The sequence below is a fragment of the Triticum aestivum genome, chromosome 2D (assembly GCF_018294505.1).
Source record: "Triticum aestivum cultivar Chinese Spring chromosome 2D, IWGSC CS RefSeq v2.1, whole genome shotgun sequence".
Classification (NCBI taxonomy): Eukaryota; Viridiplantae; Streptophyta; class Magnoliopsida; order Poales; family Poaceae; genus Triticum; species Triticum aestivum.
In genome coordinates this window covers 14299393-14321250 of record NC_057799.1, presented here as the reverse complement: position 1 = coordinate 14321250, position 21858 = coordinate 14299393, and the positions used below count along the sequence as shown (strand labels likewise).

At 41.2% G+C, this 21858-nt stretch overlaps 2 protein-coding genes across 4 annotated transcripts; both read left to right on the top strand.

Moving 5' to 3' along the window:
• The first annotated feature begins 200 nt into the window (after window positions 1-200).
• On the top strand, window positions 201-2945 carry LOC123055496 (probable serine/threonine-protein kinase PIX13). Its single transcript, XM_044479496.1, has 6 exons — window positions 201-282; window positions 1008-1381; window positions 1483-1618; window positions 1875-2017; window positions 2210-2333; window positions 2539-2945. The coding sequence occupies exons 1-6, from the start codon at window positions 201-203 to the stop codon at window positions 2943-2945; spliced, it is 1266 nt and encodes a 421-aa protein (XP_044335431.1).
• Window positions 2946-8062: 5117 nt separating this feature from the next.
• On the top strand, window positions 8063-16803 carry LOC123051125 (probable histone acetyltransferase HAC-like 3). 3 transcript variants are annotated; one of them, XM_044473920.1, is made up of 17 exons: window positions 8063-8321; window positions 9124-9282; window positions 10045-10153; window positions 10561-10738; window positions 10824-11021; window positions 11111-11868; window positions 12134-12406; window positions 12490-12765; window positions 13275-13403; window positions 13519-13719; window positions 13805-13947; window positions 14034-14319; window positions 14398-14537; window positions 14879-14957; window positions 15093-15437; window positions 15876-16096; window positions 16219-16803. In XM_044473920.1, exons 2-17 carry the CDS (start codon window positions 9128-9130, stop codon window positions 16283-16285), a joined length of 3558 nt encoding a protein of 1185 aa, XP_044329855.1. In that variant the 5' UTR covers window positions 8063-8321; window positions 9124-9127; the 3' UTR covers window positions 16286-16803. The 3 variants fall into 3 exon arrangements, with proteins under 3 accessions (XP_044329855.1, XP_044329854.1, XP_044329856.1); XM_044473919.1 differs by having other exon boundaries at window positions 8064-8321; window positions 9116-9282; XM_044473921.1 differs by having other exon boundaries at window positions 8067-8321; window positions 9116-9282; window positions 15879-16096.
• The last annotated feature ends 5055 nt before the right edge of the window (window positions 16804-21858 follow it).

The following is a 21858-nucleotide window of genomic DNA, read 5'->3' as shown; positions in this document are numbered from 1 at the left end:
CGTAGGGGCTTGGCCTTTCCACAGGAGGAGAGCGGAGGCTTTTTATATACTACCAGGAACGACGACGCAGAGAGAAGAGGAGCACCAGCTAATTAAGGTGGAAGAAGACATCAGTCTCTACAGGTAGAGATCAGAACATATATACGTGGTTTCTGGGTAGAGATCAGATCCACTGCGCTTTCTGCCGTTGCTTTAATTCCATGGGGAACTGCTTCGGCTCCGAGGAAACCGAATTAGAAGGGGTGAACACGCCGGGCCAATATAGACAACCCCAACCCCAAGGTAATAGTTACTACCACTTCTTCATCCGGACATGCATTTCTTGCTTAATTAACTACTCCCTCTTTCCCTAAATATAAGATCGTTTCTTATACTCTCTCCATTTACTTATACAAGGCCACTATGGAAAATACAGTATTGTGGAACAGAGTGAATAATTCGGAACTGTGTGTATTACATCATGTTTGGTTTGTTTTGTCTGTGCCTTGATTACTTCGGCGTAGTCTTTTTTATCCTCTTTGATCTAAGTGATTTTAAAAGATTTGGAGCAGGAAAGGCATGGAAATTTGAAGTTATAGTATGCATGTTAGCTCTTATAGAAATTTAAAATTTAGAAATATGTAATATAAGTTGTTTGTGGATGCCAAGGGAAAATCACAATAATTTTCAATTATTAGGTGCATGTCATCATTCAAAATCATTATTCCATGAGGCTAGTCTCTGATTTAATTTTTCTTTTCTTTAAAACTGCATCAAAGTAGATCACCGAGAAAGTCTTGTGCTACAGACCAAACAAACATTGCAGAGAAGAACTTAAGGAATTGAATCCTTCCAAATTCCTATGAAATTTCAATAAACCCAAGAGGCTTACCTGTTTGTTTATTGTCTTGAGAAAGGGTAGTATATTAAAATCATATGGAACTTCTAGCCTATTTGTTGTTGCAGCAGCTTGCCACCTTTTGCTAATTCAGCTCTCTCTTCTCTGTCTCGATCTCTTGTTTGCGTAGCAACCGCAAGCCGCAGTCTTCCACCCATGTCTGCACCCAATGCCAGACAATCCCAGGGCTCGTCCATGAGCGTCATCACTAGCAGAAGTACTAATGGCGCTGGCAACATATCGGCGGCTTTCCTGGAGCCGGAGGAGGGCATGATCCTGGAGGTGCCCAACCTGCGCATTTTCACGTTCGCCGAGCTCAAGGCCGCGACCAGGAACTTCAAGCCCGACACCGTCCTGGGTGAGGGCGGGTTCGGGAGGGTTTACAAGGGCTGGGTCGACAAGAAGAAGACGATGAACCCCACGAGCAGCGGCGTTGGCAGCGCCATGGTTATTGCCGTCAAGAAGCTCAAACCGGGGAGCAGCCAGGGCCTGGAAGAATGGCAGGTGCATACACATGCACACACCAACATCAGCATTGAACTGTTGAAGTGGAGTCCCTATATAGAAAATAGACATGGATAAGCACACAATTAATAATTTTGCAGTGTGAGGTGAACTTCCTTGGGAGGATGTCGCATCCGAACCTGGTGAGGCTGCTGGGGTACTGCTTGGAGGAGAGGGAGCTCTTGCTTGTCTACGAGTTCATGGCCAAGGGGAGCTTGGAGAATCATCTCTTCAGAAGTGAGTCCCCTGCTGCAACTACTTTATTAGTCTTGCACGTCTGTTTCTTTGTAACTTCGCTTGTTTGATTTCATGTGTATTGGAGTTGTGACTCTTTTTGACAGCCGCTTTAGATTGGCTATTCTTAGTAAGTGTGGTGGGATGGTCTATACGCACCAAACAAAAACAAACTTTGATGTGGTGCCAAGGTCACATCTTTGAGGGAAAAGTGAAAGAGATGGTAAACTGAGAGGGTATATATGTTTCTTGGTAGGAGAAGGCGGCTCCGTCCATCCAATCTCATGGGCCCTACGGTTACGGATCGCCATCGGCGCCGCACGCGGCCTCGCCTTCTTGCACTCGTCGGACAAGCATGTCATCTACCGAGACTTCAAGTCTTCCAACATCCTCCTCGACACGGTACACGTGCATATATGAACCCTATATAAAATGTACAATCGCCTATATAATCAACAAAAATGTTATTCCTATGCACACCTTCTACGTAAGATTTTTGTCTAACGAGTACGTAAGAATAGCATTGCTCTCTCTATATATATATCAACTGACCACGCACGTACGTGTTGTGCGTTGGGTGCGTACGTCATGCAGCACTACAATGCCAAGATATCCGACTTCGGCCTCGTCAGGAACGGCCCGGCCGACGGCGACAGCCATGTCACCACCCGCATCATGGGCACTTACGGCTACGCTGCACCAGAGTACGTTTCCACAGGTGCCGTACCACTCTCACTCGCTCAAAATAAAAAATAGCCTGCTATAGCGTCATTAATAGCATGCTATAGTGTGCAAAGAATTATCTCACTAAACAAATTAGTGTACAATGTCTTGCTAATAGCACGCTATAGCACACTCACAGCATAATTTAAAAGACGATGCTATTTTGTATTTTTTCCCTTCAAAACCCAGTGCATGTGCAGGTCACCTGTACGTGAAGAGCGACGTCTACGGGTTCGGCGTGGTGCTGCTGGAGATGCTCACCGGTCTGCGCGCGCTCGACACGGCCCGGCCGGCACCGCAGCTCAACCTCGTGAACTGGGCCAAGCCGTACCTGGCGGACCGCCGGAGGCTGCCGCAGCTGGTAGATCCGCACCTGGAAGGGCAGTACACGCCGAGGGCCGCCCTGCGAGCCGCGCAGCTCACCATGAGTTGCCTCGCCGGCGACCCCAAGAACCGTCCCTCCATGGCCGAGGTCGTCGCGGCGCTCGAGAAGATCGAGCGCATGAAGCCGCCACCGCACAGGCTCATCTCGCCTCGGGCCGCCGCGCGGACTATGCATGGGCGCACGCAGACACGTATACCTACACGTACAGCTATGCTGCACTGACCTTTCAGTTTCATCGTAAATTTCGATTTGTTTTTGTTGGTGTATAGATCATGCTAGATTAGGATTTGTTAAGATTGATCGTATTATTTCCTTATACGATTTTTATCTTTTCTTTATGAGAGGCGTCTTGCCTTGTACTCTATATATATTTGCCCTTGAGGCTTAATAATACACCACCGCATTACGTCAATCCCTCTAGTCCTTCTACAGTTTTTTTGAGGGAAACATAAATTTCGATTTTGAAGAGCCCACACAAGGAGTAGGTTTTGAATGACACAAGTAGCTAAGGCGATACTACAGAACCACTTGCGTGTTAGTTAAGGTGGCGGAATCCAAAGTGTAATATAACTAGCCTGACCGAGGTATTTGCGCTTTTTCATCATCTGTATTGTAATATTATTTTAAAGGCTATTTTTAGCAGTTGAGTATATTTTTCATTGTTGAAATCAACATAGTATGATTTTTTACTTCCTCACATGGCAGTTTTATTATTAAGAGCATGGCATTTTAATAATTAATAACATGATAGTTTTATTGTTGAGAGGATGACAATTTTATTATTAATAGCATGCCATTTTTATTATTAATAACATGGCATTTTTATTATTAAGAGCATGAAACTTTTATTATTGGGAGCATGGAGTTTAAATATTAATAGGATGATAGTTGTATTATTGAGAGGGTGACGTTTTTATTATTACTAACAAAAGAGCCCATACGTTGCAACGGGAGAAGAAAAAAACCACTTCCTAACCCAATAACCATGACCCAAGACCCATGTCCTTTATTTTAACGCATGGCATGTCATCTGTGTTGCCCTTATCCTCCTCCCCCCTCCCCCTTAATGGCGGTGGCCTCAGTTCTCACACGATCACAAAGCGCTGGAATGTTGTCAATCCTAAGGCGTCTCTCTCTCTCTCTCTCTTTGCATAAGATGAAAAATCTGGTATTCTCATGTGAGGTTTTCGTGAGGCATGCATGTGTGGTTATAGATGTTTGTTTCGTCTTCAATCCTAGTTTTGTTATGATATTCGTTTCCAATCCAGATCGGCACCGGTACGAAAGAAAGACAGATCATGCGCTATTGATTGAGGTTCCATCCTAAATTTCATTTTTAATGTTTAACATGCAAAATAACATCATATTTAGATTATACATATTTTTAATCAAATTACATATATAACATGTTAAATTTGAAGTTAGGGTTTAAAAGATATGAATACTTCTATAAAGCATTTCATATGTACCGTGGGTTGATTAACCCAAATATCAGGGGGCTTCCTATAAAAACAAAAATTTGACTTAAAACTAAGTCGCGGGTTGATTACCAAACACCATCAGGGGGTTTTCTGTGAAATCAAAAATCCGATTTAAAACTGGACGACGGGTTAATTATCAAAAACATCAGGAGGTTTATGCAAAATAGCATGACGGACCAAGAATACCTATTTCCTTTATTATCAGGTATAGATTTGTATGACAATTTTATTATCAAGAGGATGGCGGTTTTATTATTAAGAGAACGAAAATTTCATTTTTTATTGACATGACAATTTTATTTTATTTTCATTGACACAACATTTTTTATAAGTAATTTTTTATATAGTGGACCAAATAAAGCAAAATTTTACACACGGACATTTTTGTTTTTGTCTATGGCAAAAATAAATAAAATCCAAAAAAACATGGCATTTTTGCACCGTGAAACATCTCCGTGGCAAATTTCATAAATTTATCTTTTTATAGATCCCACAACACATTTTTTAATCATACTATTGTAAACTTATATATTAGAAAAATGGAACTTTTATAAAGTAGTGGTATTTTTCATTATTTTCATAATAATGACATTTTTATAAATTATGATTTCCTTTGTTTTATAATAAAATATGTTTGTTCATGGCATTTTATTTAAAAATATAACTAGGCCTTTGGGCCAATTGGGGTTTGGCCTACCCCTGCGAGCGATCAAGAGGGGGCGAAACGTTCATTTGGAGCTGCTTCCCTAGCTGCCGCGAAGCCTTGGCACTCATAGCAGATCTTGGGCTCCAAAATATAATTGTTGTATATATACTTGCCCTCGAGGCTTAATAATACACCCACCGCATTACGTCAATCCCTCTCTAGTCCTCCTACAGTTTTTCTGTGGTAAACGTAAATTTCGATTTTGAAGAGCCCCCACAAGGAGTAGGTTTGCAATGACACAAGTAGCTAAGGCGATACTATAGAACCACTTGTGTTAGTTAAGGTGGCGGAATCCAAAGTGTAATATAACTAGCCTGACCGAGGTATTTGCGCTTTTCCATCATTTGTATTGTATTATTATTTGTAAAGGCTATTTTTAGCAGTTGAATATATTTTTCATTGTTGAAATCAATATATATAGTATGTTTTTTTACTTCCTCACATGGCAGTTTTATTATTAAGAGCATGGCATTTTAATAATTAATAACATGATATTTTTATTATTGAGAGGATGACAATTTTATTATTAATAGCATGCCATTTTTATTATTAATAACATGGCATTTTTATTATTAAGAGCATGAAACTTTTATTATTGAGAGCATGGAGTTTAAATATTAATAGGATGATAGTTCTATTATTGAGAGGGTGACGTTTTTATTATTACTAACAAAAGATCCCGTACGTTGCAACGGGAGAGAAAAAAACCACTTCCTAACCCAATAACCATGACCCAAGACTCATGTCCTTTATTTTAACGCATGGCATGTCATTTGTGTTGCCCTTATCCTCCCCCCCCCTTGACGATGGTGGCCTCAGTTCTCACACAATCACAAAGCGCTAGAATGTTGTCAATCCTAAGGTGTCTCTCTCTCTCTGTGTGTGCATAAGATGAGAAATCTGGTTTTTTCATGTGAGGTTTTCGTGAGGTATGCATGTGTGGTTATAGATGTTTGTTTCGTCTTCAATCCTGGTTTTGCTATGGTGTTCATTTCTAATCCAGATCGGCACCGGTATGAAGAAAGATGGATCATGCGCCATTGATTGAGGTTGCATCCTAAATTGCATTTTTTAATGTTTAACATGCAAAATAACATTATATTTAGATTCTACATATTTTTTAATCAAATTACACATATAACATGTTAAATTTAGAGTTAGGGTTTAAAATATATGAATACTTTTATAAAACATTTCATATGTACCGTGGATTGATTAACCCAAATATCAGGAGGTTTCCTATAAAAAACAAAAATCTAACTTAAACTGAGTCATGGATTGATTACCAAAAACCATCAGGGGGTTCTCTTTGAAACCAAAAATCCGATTTAAAACTGGACAACAGGTTGATTATCAGAAACATAAGGAGGTTTTATACAAAATAGCATGATGGACCAAGAATACCTATTTCCTTTATTAGCAGGTATAGATTTGTATGACAATTTTATTATCAAGAGGATGGCGGTTCTATTATTAAGTGGACGAAAATTTCATTTTTTATTGACATGACAATTTTTTATAAGTAATTATTTGTGCAGTGGACCAAATAAAGCAAATTTTACACATGGAAATTTTTGTTTATGTCTAGGCAAAATTAAGAAAATCCAAAAAACATGGCATTTTTGCACCGTGAAACATTTCCATGGCAAATTTCATAAATTTATCTTTTTATAGATCCCGTGGCACATTTTTTAAACATACCATTGTAAATATATAAATTAGAAAAAGTGGAAGTTTTATAAAGTAGCGGCATTTTTCATATTTTCATAATAATGACATTTTTATAAATTTATGATATCCTTTGTTTTTATAAGAAAATATGTTTTTTCATGGCATTTAAAAAAAAACTAGTCCTTTGGGCCAATCGGGGTTTGGCCTCCCCCCTCCCCTGCCTCCCCTGCGAGCGATCAAGAGGGGGCGAAATGTTTGTTGGGAGCTGCTTCCTTAGCTGCCGCGAAGCCTTTGCACTTGCAGCAAATCTTGGGCTCCAAAATATAATTGTTGCATCAGACGGACAACACGTTGTGAAAGATATAGAAGGAAGGAGCAGACGACATCATGGAATCATCTATATCTATACCAATATAAAAAGACCCAAAGAGGCAGATCCAAACCATCTGGACCGTCAAATCATGTTATCTAGCGATTCAAATCGCTCCAATGTTGAGCACCAAACACGTTTAACACTCTAATTACCCACCACTGCCATCGGTTATAAACATGTTTTGACTAAACGCTATCCCATGAAATCTGCCATGTAATTAATATCCTACCATTCCCGCGAAAAAAGTAATTGATATCTTACCAAATACCAACGTGCAACAGATATATCTTACCTAATATAACGTGCAACTAATATCCTACCTAATATAAACGTGCATTGCACGTACATTATTACTAGTTATTGAAGAGATTCACGCCAGGGTAGCTAATTTCAATTGCAAGTTTTCTTCGGTCGGGCAGCCAATAAGGACGCCCATAGTTTAGCTACATTTTCCCTTTCATTGGGCCAGGGTCGCCACTTGTGGCATATGCAACCCCACGGGCCGACTCTAACACTCATACGATTTTTTTGCGGTATGCTTCTTGTTTGGATCGTGCCATATTTTAATCTTTATATGGCATTATTTATACGGACACGGATTTGATGAACATGGGTGCGCACACACCTTTTATGAATAATAAATTCAAAAAATTTTAAAAAAATAAAAAAATCTGAATTTATTTGTAATATACATAGTCAACCGGTATACTCGCATATGAAGTTTCACGAAGAAATCACATCCGTGGTAATCTGGGAAAAAAAATGACAAAATCAAAACTATATTAAAAAATACCGTTTTAATGAATAGTATGGCCGCATTTGTATTTTCTTCGCTCAAAATACCATGAGGGTCAATACTCAATACATCATGAAACTTCACACGTGAGTAGAATGATCGACCAAGTTTCATACCGCGAAATTTCAGATTTTTTTTTAGTATTTTTTATGAATTTACTATTCACATGGGTGCGTGCGCACCATGTTCACCTTTGTATTTTCGTTATTTATATATATATATGCTACCAAACTCCCAAGATTGATTCCAGTTGTGACGCCCACCCAATTTCCCTCTTCCGACTTTTTCTCTGAGACAAAAAATCCCCCCTTTTCCGACTGATTCAAGAAGTCGGGGCGACGGCCGATATCTGGCTCGCGGAGAGAATCCCGGCCCAACCCCAACCCCAACCCCGATCCTCGCGGTCCACAACCATCACAAGCCTCCACCGTCCGATCCGCCGCAGCCGCGACCGAGACGAAAGGCAGAGCAAACCCTAACCCTAGGCGGCGACTCCGCGCGGACGAGCCGAGGCAGTCGACGCGGCCTCCTCCGGCCAAGGGTGCGACGGACGGCGGCCTCTTCCTCCCCAGTAAGCCCTCCCCCTCCCCTCCCCCGCGCCCCTCACTTCTCCGTGGACCGTGCGTGCCACGCGCCGCTGGTCTGACGAGCTGCTGCCGCTGTCGACCGAAACCAATCTCGTTTTAATTAGGAAAAAAATATGTGTGTTTGTAGCTAGGCTGTGATTGTTGGTCGTACTTGTTATGCTCGCCCGGCCATTCTGTAACCCGAGTCTTAACTGAATGAGGGTGGCATTGCTGATTGTATACTAGTGAACATCTGAATGGGGGTGGCATTGCTGATTGAATATGAATGTATGCTTTAAGGTCGTACATTTTGTTACTTAAATGATGAGCAATGTAGTTCCTGGATATGAAAATCACATTGGTTTTACTTTTATTTAGCATGCCAATCTTCTTGCTTACATTTTTCTATGCACATAATTCTTGTCCCTTATCAGTGGCTAGTTTCATGTCGTAGATTTTAGTTAGGAGGAAAAATTTCAGTTCTTTCATGTCGTAGATTTTAGTTTGTGTGCTTGCTGTTAGTCATGGTTTACTGGTTTTAAAACTCACTTTAGTATAAGGCTGAAGTGCTTGTTGATAGCCATGCATGTGGGGCTCGGTGGTTGGCGTGTTGTGATTTTTACTTGGCAAAATGGAGCTTTTGCCCGTACCGATTATCTAATGCTGCTTTGCGTTGTATTAATATAATAATTGTTTGGTTTTTTCTTGTTTATTACCATTTGCCCCGACCATTTATTGTATATGGGGTGCTTGTAGCTGCTGATAAGTCTGAAACTAACTTAAATATGTGGATTTTAAGTGATCTAGAAGGATGATGACACAAACCCTGCAAGGGATCCAGCAGCAGTATGCACCAAGTGGCTTTACTGTCCAGAAACCTCGCACACAGACTGCAGCGCAAGTTCTTCAGCTGGATAATATGGATTCAGATACTTCTCCAGTACGTCTCGTGATCAAACATAGAATGTAAGTACTGAAACCACCAATGTCGACAGCAATGCAAGCTTATTCTAATAGCAATGGTTACATTGTAGGTCCTTTTTTCCTAGCTATGTTGATGAATCTGTCATTGTTCATATTCTTATAGTATACATTGTTGTGTACTTGAGAATGAGTACTGAAACCACCAATGTCGACAGCAATGCAAGCTTATTCTAATAGCAATGGTTACATTGTAGGTCCTTTTTTCCTAGCTATGTTGATGAATCTGTCATTGTTCATATTCTTATAGTATACATTGTTGTGTACTTGAGAATGAGTACTGAAACCACCAATGTCGACAGCAATGCAAGCTTATTCTAATAGCAATGGTTACATTGTAGGTCCTTTTTTCCTAGCTATGTTGATGAATCTGTCATTGTTCATATTCTTATAGTAATACATTGTTGTGTACTTGAGAATGATTCCGATGCCTTGGTCTTTTTCTACATATAGAATACAATTTTCAGTCACTGGAGAAACTTCATAAAATTTGGGAAAAATGAATTGTCAGTTGTGTCTTATGTGTACTATTGGACTTCAGCCATAGACGTGCATGCAAAATATGCTGACATACTATGTATGACAATATCGTCTCTGTACTTTGTTGTTTGATTGAAACCCATGCATAGTAGATAATTTGGGGTGTTAGAGAGGTGAAAAAAATATTAAGTGGTTCTGTCTTTCTAAATAATTTATCATTGACATTTCCTGTTTTCACACTACATCTTGATCTCTTTATCTATCCAGTGCAAACTACCTGCAAGGAAGGGGGGATTTCTACAACTTGGACACACGTTATCTTCTGGCAGTTTCAAAAAGTATTGATGAGCAGCTTTATAAGGATGCTGAATCAAAGGTTTGTGTTGTGTCGTGTTGCAAATATAATTCTTTCCTCTGTTTCACTATAATTGTCCCTGACCTCACTCAGTGCTTTGTTTGGGGTTATTCTGCTTTCTTGTTACATCATCTTTAGATGCTATCTTTAATCATGCTCTGCTGAACTTGAACTGTTTGTCAATGTTTAAGCTATTCTTGTAATTTGTTATGTTTTCCGTTCATGGTACTGTTACTGTTAGATGATGTGATGTACTCATGGAATTCGGTCACTGTTTGTCAATGTTTAAGCTATTCTTGTAATTTGTTATGTTTTCCGTTCATGGTACTGTTACTGTTAGATGATGTGATGTACTCATGGAATTCGGTCATTTAAATCATATTATTATAATTCTGAATGACTTGCTAACACCTACTTTTTCCTCTCAGATCCAATACATGGATTTTGAAACTTTAGAAGTTAGGGTAAATGCTCTTCTCAGTTGTGGATCATTTGGCAACAGTATATATGCTTGGGCTTCTTCAGCAGCTTTACCGACATCTTACCCAGGACAGCTTGGGATAGAAGTACCAGATTCAAGTATACAGCATGTGTTTTATCCTCAGGGTGAGTTAAGATGATCACTTTCGAACTTTCAATCTTGACCTCACAATACAACTTCAGAATTTTAACTTTGGGTTTATTTGGGCAGGATTTGCACCAACTAATCATCATGAAGTTGCTGCCGACTTTGCTCATTCTTCAGCTGATAACATTAAACGGAGTCCTGAAAGCTTAGCAAACACCACTGCTGCACCATGTATGTCATCACTACCAAAATACAGTTCCTGTCTTGCTGGAGATTTCAGTGGTGGAGCGCCTACTGGCCATACAGAAGACCATTTCCCAGGTCAGTTTTTACTTACCTTGACTTGAGTTATGTATGAACCTGAGCTTAAGCTATTTTGCATCTTAAACATTGTGATCAAATTGTATCAGGTGATGCTCATCAAGTTGATAGTCCACAACCATCGACATCTGGTAGTTCCAGTTCTGTGTCTGGAATGTGTGACAGAACCGCAAATTTTACAAATAACAACAGATATTCCACTGGCCTAGTATCATCGTCTCTACAGTACAGAGAATGCAAGGAAATGTTATATACTTGGAGTCACCCAATAGAGCAATCAGATCAGTCAAATATCACAGCTGGAGGCCATGACTTGTACTCTGGTAATTGTGTCACTGTAAGAGAGGTAGTGGGGAGAGCTGAACAGACATCAAATAGCACTGTATCAAAGCCAAATTCACCTGCTTCAGATGAATCTTCTGGCAAGCATCATCCGGCAAAACGATTAAAGGTTAATTACCCCTTTCCTGTCCATGCCGATGAAACAGAGTTTCCAAAGGAACAACAGCCTGCTGCCAATGGGCCTCATGCATCTTCTGAAACAGTAAAGTCTGAAACCACAGTATTATCTATGAAGTCGCCATCTGGCTGTTCCTTGCAGGACAGCAATGCTAGCAATACCATGGAGAATTTTAGGTTGCAAGAGACTGCTGTGCAAGCTGACGAAGGGTTGTGTTATGAAAATGGTGACATCGAGATGAAGGACTCTAAGCTTAGCTCAGTGGATCAAACATCACTAGTAGCCAGCCTAACTACAAGGAAGAAAAGAGGGGGCTCAATACTTTATCCTTTAACTGCTGAGGAGCTTAGAGATCACATGAGAAGTCTGGGCCAGCATATTTTTCCGGTGAGTTCAGAGCCTGTTGGATCTCATCGGTTTTCTATTACTGTAATATCAGTATATCACTTGATCCTTAGTTGTACTAGAATATCTACGGATTATGCCACTTAGTAATATGCAAAATTACGTAGTTATGTAATTTCACTTGACTCAGGCTCAAGAATAGTTTTTGTTTTATCATGTTAACTGGATTGCCTGTATAGTACATAATATTTAGTTATTTTGAGCTATAGGTCATATTCGTTGTCTCAATTGTTTTTCCTTCTTTCAGAACAAGGCGATTACAGAAGAGGACCAGTCAGGCTTGCCTGACCAAAATACATGCAACTTATGTGGGATGGAGCGGCTTCTTTTTGAACCTCCTCCACGATTCTGTGCTCTGTGTTTTAAAGTAATAAATTCGACGGGATCCTATTATGTTCCTGTGGAAAATGGAAGTGATAAGACTTCAATATGTGCCAAATGTCACCACCATGTTAGTAATGCAAAAGCTAAATATGAAAGGAGATCCAATTATGCAGAAACAGATGCCGAGTCTGAATGGGTAATGTGCTTTTCTTATATCTCTCTACTTATTCTTAATCATATACAAATTCCTCATCTTTTGTTCAACTTGTGCCATTTCAGTGGGTTGCGTGTGATAAATGCAAAGCGTGGCAGCATCAAATATGTGCCCTTTTTAACCCTAAGGTTATGGAGGAGGGGGTGGAGTATACATGTGCGAAATGTTTATTGAAGGAGAAGGATAGCGGAGATATAGATTTGCTGGAGTCATCTGCTGTTCTAGGAGCATTAGAGTTACCAAGAACTAAACTGAGCAATCATATCGAGCAGAGACTTTCAGTGCGGCTTGAGCATGAGCGGCTGCAGAGGGCAAGGGCTTCAGGAAAAAGTGTTGAAGAGGTATTTGTGCTATATTTGTGATTATCTTGTGGGCTTCTACTACATACAAAATAACTCCCATATTATCAGCAATTCTTGACCATACAACTAACCATAGACCTATCACATTCCTGTTTTAATACTTTAATTATTATTTTCCAGGAGCTACTTGCTCTTCTTGATCCATGTCGTTCGAACTTACACATTAGCTCTTTCATTGTAAATTTGCAATCTTCCTCTGTCGACTTAGTAATTCATTATCTGTATATATAATTGGGTAATATTTGTTGCATTTCAGGATCTTCTTCTCTAAACTATGTCAAGTTGTGTGGTTGAATTTATTGGATTCGAATAGAGATAATTTGATTCATGTCATATTATAATGAAATGAGTTCTGATTGCTGATGTTTACTCAGTCTGTCTGTGTTGATCTTAATATTATTTGCCTGTCTCTAGGAATTGTTTTGCAGTCTGATGTTAACTATGGAGTTAACTTATTGCAATTTTCTTTTTGCACTCCAATATTTTAGGTACCTGAAGTTGAAGGTCTTACTGTTAGAGTGGTTTCTTCTGCTGCAAGAGTACTTCAAGTCCTACCACGTTTTCGGGATTTTTTTAAACAAGGAAACTACCCTGGTGAATTTCCGTACAAATCGAAGGTGATTGGGCGATACCTTATTTGACAAATTCTTTTGTCATTATCCAAGTTAACAATAATTTCAGCTATTTAGTACATAATGAGGGCTAACTTTTGGTGCCTTTTGTTCTGTACAGGCCATTCTCTTGTTTCAAAAGAATGAAGGCGTGGATGTTTGTCTGTTTGCCATGTATGTACAAGAGTATGGTTCTGCTAGCCCCTCACCAAATCAAAGGCACGTTTATCTTGCATATATCGATTCGGTCAAGTACTTCAGGCCTGAAATCAAATCTGCAAGTGGCGAAGCTCTCCGTACCTTTGTGTACCATGAAATTTTGGTACGAGAAATGCGAACACTCATCTAATATTAACTTTCTTGATTTCATGTTGAGCTCAAATTCTTCCGATATGTTTTTCCTTTAGATTGGCTATTTGGATTACTGCAAGAAACAAGGGTTTGTAAGCTGCTCCATATGGGCTTGCCCATCTACAAAGCGTGATGATTATGTTTTGTATTGTCATCCCACGGCACAAAAAATGCCGAGGTCTGACAAACTTCGGAGCTGGTCAGTATTTATAACATGATAATTACGATTTAATCCTTATTATTTGTTTATGGTACTTCATTGGGCTTTCTCATGAATCTTCTTAGGTACCAGAACTTGATCAAGAAGGCTGTTAGGGAGGGTGTAGTTGTGGAGCGTAATACGCTGTACGATTTTTTTCTTCAGCCTACCAGTGAATGCAAGGCCGTTACTTCTGCAGCATGCTTGCCATATTGTGAGAATGATTTCTGGCCTGGGGAAGCAGAGAAACTCCTCGAGAAGAAAGACGACGACACCTCGCAGAAGAACGACATACAAGCAGGAAGGGCCCTACGGGTTGCCAAACGTGATGACAGGAAAGGGAACCCTGAGGATATCTTGTTAGTGCACAAAGTTAGTTTACTTTAATCTTGTTTAATCCCCCTTTCAGTATAACGTCAGCACTGACACCATATTTTTCATTGTTGGTAGCTTGGAGAAAAGATGAGAACAATGAAAGAAGACTTTATTATGCTTTGTCTGCAGCAGTTTTGCAAGCATTGCCACCAACCTATTTTATCTGGTAAAAGTTGGATGTGTACTTGCTGCAAAAACTTCCATCTTTGTGACCAGTAAGTATTTCATCCGATCACTATTATTTTATCTTATACTTACGTAATCTGCTGTCCTAGGTTATGACCACATAAAGCTTAGTAAAGCAGCAGCAGTGAGAATGCCTTTTCTTATGAAAAATCCAACTGCACACACGTATTATCATCTAGCGCCCAGGCCCTTGTAACTATCTGCCTCCAGTTTCTTTTTGAATTGATCATCTGTCATTCAAATTGCAAAATGGACTTCACATGACCCCTGTTTTTTAATTTCTCAGTTTTTGTTCCTCGATAAATTAATTACCCATTCCATTGAGATAGCACCCATTACTGATGATGTTTTTGCCTGCTCTTCCTTGTAGATGCCATGCAGAGGAGCTAAGTGCCCCACAAAAGAACAGGCATCCAGCTGCAACAAAACAAAAGCATGCCTTTCAAAGAGTACTATTATAAACTCTGCTATAGTTTTAAGTTCATTTCATCAGTCAAATAGAGCAAGCAAAATATTCACGTTGCTATTATTAGGTAAATTTATGATGAAATTTGTACTTACCAGATTAACTAATTGTTCTGCAGATAGAGGAAGAACCTCTCCCAGAGACTGATGATGGAGATCCAACAATGGAAAGCAAGTATTTTGACAGCAGAACAGATTTCTTGAAGCATTGTCAAGACAATCAGTACCAGTTTGATACACTCCGACGGGCAAAACACTCAACAATGATGATTCTTTATAATCTACATGATTCAGCTTGCTCTGCTTGTCACCGGGCAATGGATCAACGCTTTGCGTGGCGGTGCCTGGTTTGCGCGGGCTGCAAATTTTGTGATTCATGCTATAAACAAGACGGCGAAAATTTGCACATACATAAACTCAAACAGGCGGACAATCGGCAACTACTGCCAAACTACACTCTGCAGGTATCCGTTTTAAGTCTCAGTTTTGTGTTGGGCTGTTATGTGCTGGACTTATTCTGCAGTGTTGTGGAAAAATAGTTACAGAATTATGATAAAGTTTATTTCAACAAACAGTCAAATATTCAAATTCTTGTTAAACAAACGGGATTATCACAATCCACCGCAATGCCAAAGGGATGTTAAATTTGTAACTGGATAGTCTAGTTCTCTTTTGTTTTGTTCTCTTACCTAATTTATGGACGATTTCTGTGATTAGTTTTTTTGTATTGTTTGGAATATGATCCCTTTTTTTGGTACGGTTCTGTGAATGTGAAGATTTTCCTTATTTTGGATTCTTGTGTGATGATTGTGTAGTTCTAAAATAAATTTCTTTAATTGTCTTTTGTTAGAATGATATTTTTTCCCCGCTGTTACATACTAATGAACTTCATGATTTCAAAGCAGGACTACCTTGAGAGCTTGGTGCATGCATCAAAATGCTTCCACAATCCGCATAATTGCAGTTTCAAACTGTGTGTTACAATGAAGAAGTTGTTCTACCATGGTGTACGATGTGCTATCCGGAACCAAGGAGGTTGCAGGAATTGTGTCTTCATGTGGGGACTTCTGCTCACTCACTCAAAACAGTGTGATCACGGGGACTGCTCAGTTCCCAGATGCAGGTAAATTCATGCTTCATCCGCATTATGCAGCTGCTTTCTCCAAATGCATAGTTGCATCACTCAATATATATTATCTCTTTTCTTGGGCTTTGTGATGATTTTTCCTGTAACTCCATTTTCAGGGATCTAAAAGAATTCATGGGCAAGGCCAAAATGGTTACTGCTGGACCCTGTGCCATGGAATGCTAGTGGATCAGAAATTAACCTCCTAGGTTTTCTTGAGCAGAAGATTTGTTGATGAAAATGCAATAAATTGTTGTTGGCGGTCGCGCATTAACCGGATTGCAAGTTGCAAAATAAATAAAACGGCGACCTGGTGGCGGCAGCAGCAGCAGCAGAGTTATTTGTTTCGCCGGTTTTCCTGAGACTTGTCGGAAGAAGGCGGAAGCTTACATAGACAGAGCCTGACAAATGTAGTGGTGTAGGTACAATATACCTGTATATGTTTCCTGCAAGCCATAGATGATGGATCGACAGGATATAGGATTATTTTGTTTCTTTATTTTACCCCCCTCTCCCCCTTGACCCCATTGAGTTGAACAAGGCCGCAGTTTTGCTCAGCCCTGTTAATCCAGGTTCAGTTAATGTGTATATTAACTATCCTGTCATCATCTTTGATGCTTCTGAAGCTGTGTTGCTGCTGTAGAATTCTGAAGATGACGACGTCAGGCGCTTGTGACAAAGTTTAATTATTTTGTTACTAAGAAGGCCCAGTCTTAGTAACATCTGCATATAATTTGTTTTCTGTAAGAAAATGGGCAAGATAACAAATAATTGAGTGGAAGGCTAAAATGCAGGACATTGCAAATCTATACCAACTAGATTCATTCAGAACATTTTGGTGTAACCCGTGAGGCATCGGCGACACATGATGTTGCTGGGCAAGCAAAAAATGCTACTGCGTGAAACTGGCGACTTAATACGAACACAAAAAAAACAGTGCTGCAGCATGTAGGATAGGCAAACAGTTTAACGAATTATGGACAAACAAGATGAGGCATCAAACGTTTCAAGGCCTTAATTTACAAGCTGCGCAGCACCTCACAAATGATTACATGTACTCGGCCCTCGCCTTAGAGGGCCAGGTTCAGTCCCGGGAACGGAGGAGCTCGACCGATGACGGTAGAAATTATGAAGAGATTGCTTCAAGAGTAACCGGTCGTTTGCTCCTCTGCTCGGGGAGGAGGAGGAGATAAGAAGGAAGCCGAGGCGTATCAAGGCTCCGTCCGTTTTCTTCTGGACGAAGGGAACGTTGGCGTCTCACTTTCTCGGCCAATCTTTCACCGCGTGACATCCGACCGACAGGAAGAAAAACAAGAACCCTTCACGCGTTCCTGACACAAATTCTCCCCGGCAGCACTTCAATCCTTATCCGTTCCAACCCACGCGCCTATCACTCTGCTCTCTTTCTCTCTAGCGACGTTGGACTGCAGGGCTCGCTCGAGTGCAGCTCCGGCGAGGTTGTGCCAAGCCGGCAGCCGGGCCGGGGATGGTGGACGCGATGAGCATGCCTGCTTCTCCTTGTTCAGCACCCAAGCACAAAAGGGCTCAACAAAATAGCAACTCTCTTGTGGTCCCTTGACTTGACGACGTCTCTTGTGGGATGTGTTCCCAACACACAAAGCAAATTTGCCTATTGTGAAAGCGCCCTCCATTTACAAAGCGTTTGGCTAAATATGAAGAATCTTGTTTCTCTAACTCTAGGTTAACCTATTATGAGAGTATACCGAAGACGTGTCGATGGTTTGAGTGGTATAGCTTGGAGATGCAATTGCCATCTAATCTACTACTCCATCTGTCCTAAAATATAAAAACGTTTTTGATACTACACTAGTGTCAAAAACGTTCTTATATTATGGGACAGAGGGAGTAGCATATAGGGTAGCCTACCAATGGCTACAAACCACAATGCCTCGATATCGTTTTCTTAAAGAAGCAGATCCAGGGAGCTTATGATCGACCTAGCATGCCCGTTGGTTAGTTTGTAGTGCCATCCACATCTGATCTTTCCACCGTGAATTGCATGTTTCGCTGTTGGCTAACCACCGGCCCCTCGACTGGGCCACAATATCGACTGGTTTCGGACCGGCGCGTGTTGCTACCTGGTTGCAAGCCTGCAACGTCACTCATGCCCGACTAGTATGTGACTATGTATACACTATCACCTATGAATTGTAACTGATTGCGAGCATTAGTTAATACTCCCCCCGTTCAACATTACCTATATATCATGGTTTTAGTTCAAAACCAGAATAGGTAATATGAAACGGAGGGAGTATATAACAGTGCCCCTCTCGAAATGGAGGGATCATTAATTAGCAACCGGCCGACGAGGCTCCACCTGAATGATTAGCAGGTGTTGGTACTTGCCAACCTGCCCGAGTTCGAGTGCCAGCTGCCCACATTCTCAGTTGTGTCGTATGAATCTTAAAAAATGCCCGTGGGATGTGTAACCCTCAACCCTAATTAGTTAGGCATGTTAATTAGTCCTCTAGTCAACACTACAATCACATGCATTTCAGTCCCAAATTATACCCCACAAAAAAGATTATAACTATAGGGGCATTATATTTCAGTCTAAATTATACTCAAACCACCGTCAAAAAGGGATGCATGGGAGTAACACATATCATCATTCACATGGTGACTTAGCAGGTGAAAACCACCGTTCAGTGCAAATCTGAAACTTACCCACATAACCACCGGATCTCAAATGGATAGATTAGATAAAGAGGTGGGATCTCAAATGGATAGATTAGATACATTTTATAATCTGGACGTAGAACTGAACCTTCTACCACCTTCCGTTGGACCTAACCACCGTGGAGCTCACCGGAGATCCAGCGCCCGTGACGGCGGGCTCGAGAGAGTATCGGCAACAGGATCTTGTTCATCCCACCCCATGAGAAAACTCCAGATTTCCTCTCCCAAGATGTAGCCCAACGTCTTTGGTGTCTCTGCCATGGCACCTGAAGCGGAGACCAGAGCATCACCTGGTGGTATGTAGTACATGTCTCCATTTAAACCAACAGCCAGCTCACCAGCGACCGGATCAACATCCCATAGCGGAGTACCTTCGGCAAATGCATTCCACCGGAGCCTACAAAACAGTAAATACAGGTTAGAATGCAACTTATCTTGCAAGCAGCGATGGGCTTTTTCTGGTAATCACGATCGATGCCCGCTCCACTCATCCATGCATGCCGACCGGCCACGGTAGGACTCGTTCGAGGCACCGCCACTGCAAAGCCATGGGTCACACTGCAAGGCCATGGGAACCACCAGGCGTCTGGCCCAACCTGCATGCGGAAGGCCTCGCGCCTCCGCCCGTGCTTGCCTCACAGGAGGTTAATGTTTGGATCGGACCACTCATCGATGAGTAGTAACAATCCATAGAGCAGAGATATTTTGTGGGGTACAAAGCAGAAAGATGAGGAGATAACCGTTTGCATGGTGGAGATTGACGTACGTCGTGTGGTGAGCCATGAGGCCGCCGCCGCGGGAGAGGAGGAGCTCGAGGCTGCGGGGGCGGGTTGCCGGCCGGCACACACAGAGCAAGTGAAGAGAGGGAGGAGGGCAGGAGACAGTATGGTCGTATGGATACTAGTATACTACATGCTGGAGCGCGCCATTTCGCCTACTCGATCACCGCTGTTCAGTTAGACCAAGAGATCAATCATTGGCGTGAGCATTATGGGTGCAAGTTAGGATGAGAATACGTACTACTAGAGAATAATTTGGCTGTTGGGAACGAACAAGCTGTTCGCACCCTTTCCCCTTTCATTCAAACGGAGACCGTAGGGTTCAATCCATGACTACGTGGGTTTGTGAGAAGAAGGGATCATATCAGATCAGATCTCGGTAGGATGGTGCTAGCGTGTTTCTGTACTGTACTTTGCTAGTGGAGGAGGTCAACTTCCGGCCATCTCCACAACCACAAGCGATGCATGTGATGAAGTTAATTGTACTCTTTTTCTATATATAAAAAAACCCACCTACGAATGGTCTCTCTTTCGATTCTCAAATAACAAAACCCCCAGCGGCTGCCGGTAGCATCCCGGCCGTGTCGAAAATGGCTTGGGATGATGCGTAGAACCTTCCCATCATGGTAACAAAACATATCTGAGATCTCCCAACAAAAAACACATATATACTCTCTCCGTTTCTCTTTAGTCTGCATATAAGATTTGGTCAAAGTCAAACTTTATTAACTTTGACTAAGTTTATAGAAAAATATATTAAGATTCACAATATGAAATCAATATTGTTAGATGCATCATGAAATTAATTTTCATATCATATAGTTTTAGTATTGTAGATGTTGATATTTTTTCCTATAAAGTTGGTCAAACTTTATAAAGTTTGACTTTGATCAAATCTTATATGCAGACTAAAAAGAAGCGGAGGGAGTAGTAACATAGTACTACCTTCATCCTGGTTTTATTGGTCCCTTTTGTATTTTGTGTCAATTTTTAACCTTACATTTAACTAAAAAAATGTTAATGCATGTCATAAAAATTTATATCGTTGGATTCGTATTTGAGCATAGTTTTAAATGGTATAATTTTTTGTGACATGCATTGACATTTTGTTTGTTAAATCTATGATCAAAATTTGACACTAAATACAAAGGAAACCAATAAACCAGGACAAAGGTAGTATGTAGGTAGTCACATCCACTCTTTGAACACAGGTGCAACTGGATTCTATGAACACATTAAATTATATAGGGATTATGGCTAGCTAGAAACTTCCAGTTTACTTGTGATTTCCTCCTAGCAACAATGTACTCACTTCTTTCCGGTTTATAGGGCTTATATCAATTTTTTCGTTTTTCCAATTTAAAGGGCTCATCTCCATCTCAGTTTCAGATTCCGAAGGGCATTAAATATTTGCATGCAAGAATAAAAAAGATACACACCAATGCATGTAATATTCCTACTCATCTAGTGGTCAAAGCATGCATGCACTGCAATTAATTCAAATTAATGCATCAGTTTAATTTGAGTAGTTTTGTAAAGTACGAGATACTTTCCTTCACCTACCATTTGTCTTGGTTGACGAGATTTCCGATTTGAGCCCTATAAACCGGCAAGGATGGAGTATATCCTCTAGCTAACCGTTGTACCGTCCATTTGAGCTATGGATGAATTTGAATATGGAGAACGTTTGCTTTCAACCGACTGATTTCTGAAAGATATCAACCGCATCGTCTGGACGCCACGCGTTCTGGTGGGACCAAGCATAGGCGCACCGCTCATCTTCTAGAGCCAGTCATTTCCCTACCTTATCTCTTGGCTTTCGTCTCCTACCTCTATCATTCCTCATCTCTCCAGCCAGAGTAGCAGATGCAACCCGCGTCGGCTGCCGGTGCTAGACCTCGCCGCGCTTCCCACCATCCTCCGCAGCACCACACGAGCGCCGCCGTCCTAGCAACAACGTGGCGAATCCATTTTCAAAGCACCAGTTTTGCAACCGTGGATGGAGGAGCTTCTCGATCTCTTCGCAGCAGCAACAGCGGTCGGTGACTTGCCACCGGCCTTGCAGCAACGGTGGCGGAGCAACGGGGTGCGGCAGTGCTTCAAGAAGGGCGCGGTAAGTCGGGCGGCGACTTTGCATTAAATCGTGCGGCCCGAGAGTGCTGCAGGGAGGGCGCGGCGAGTTTGGCCCCGATGTTGCATTGAACTGCGTGGCGGCGCTACTCTAAAACATTGTCGGTGACCAACGGGTAGTGTGATGGAGCACCGATTGAGCAGTGTTGC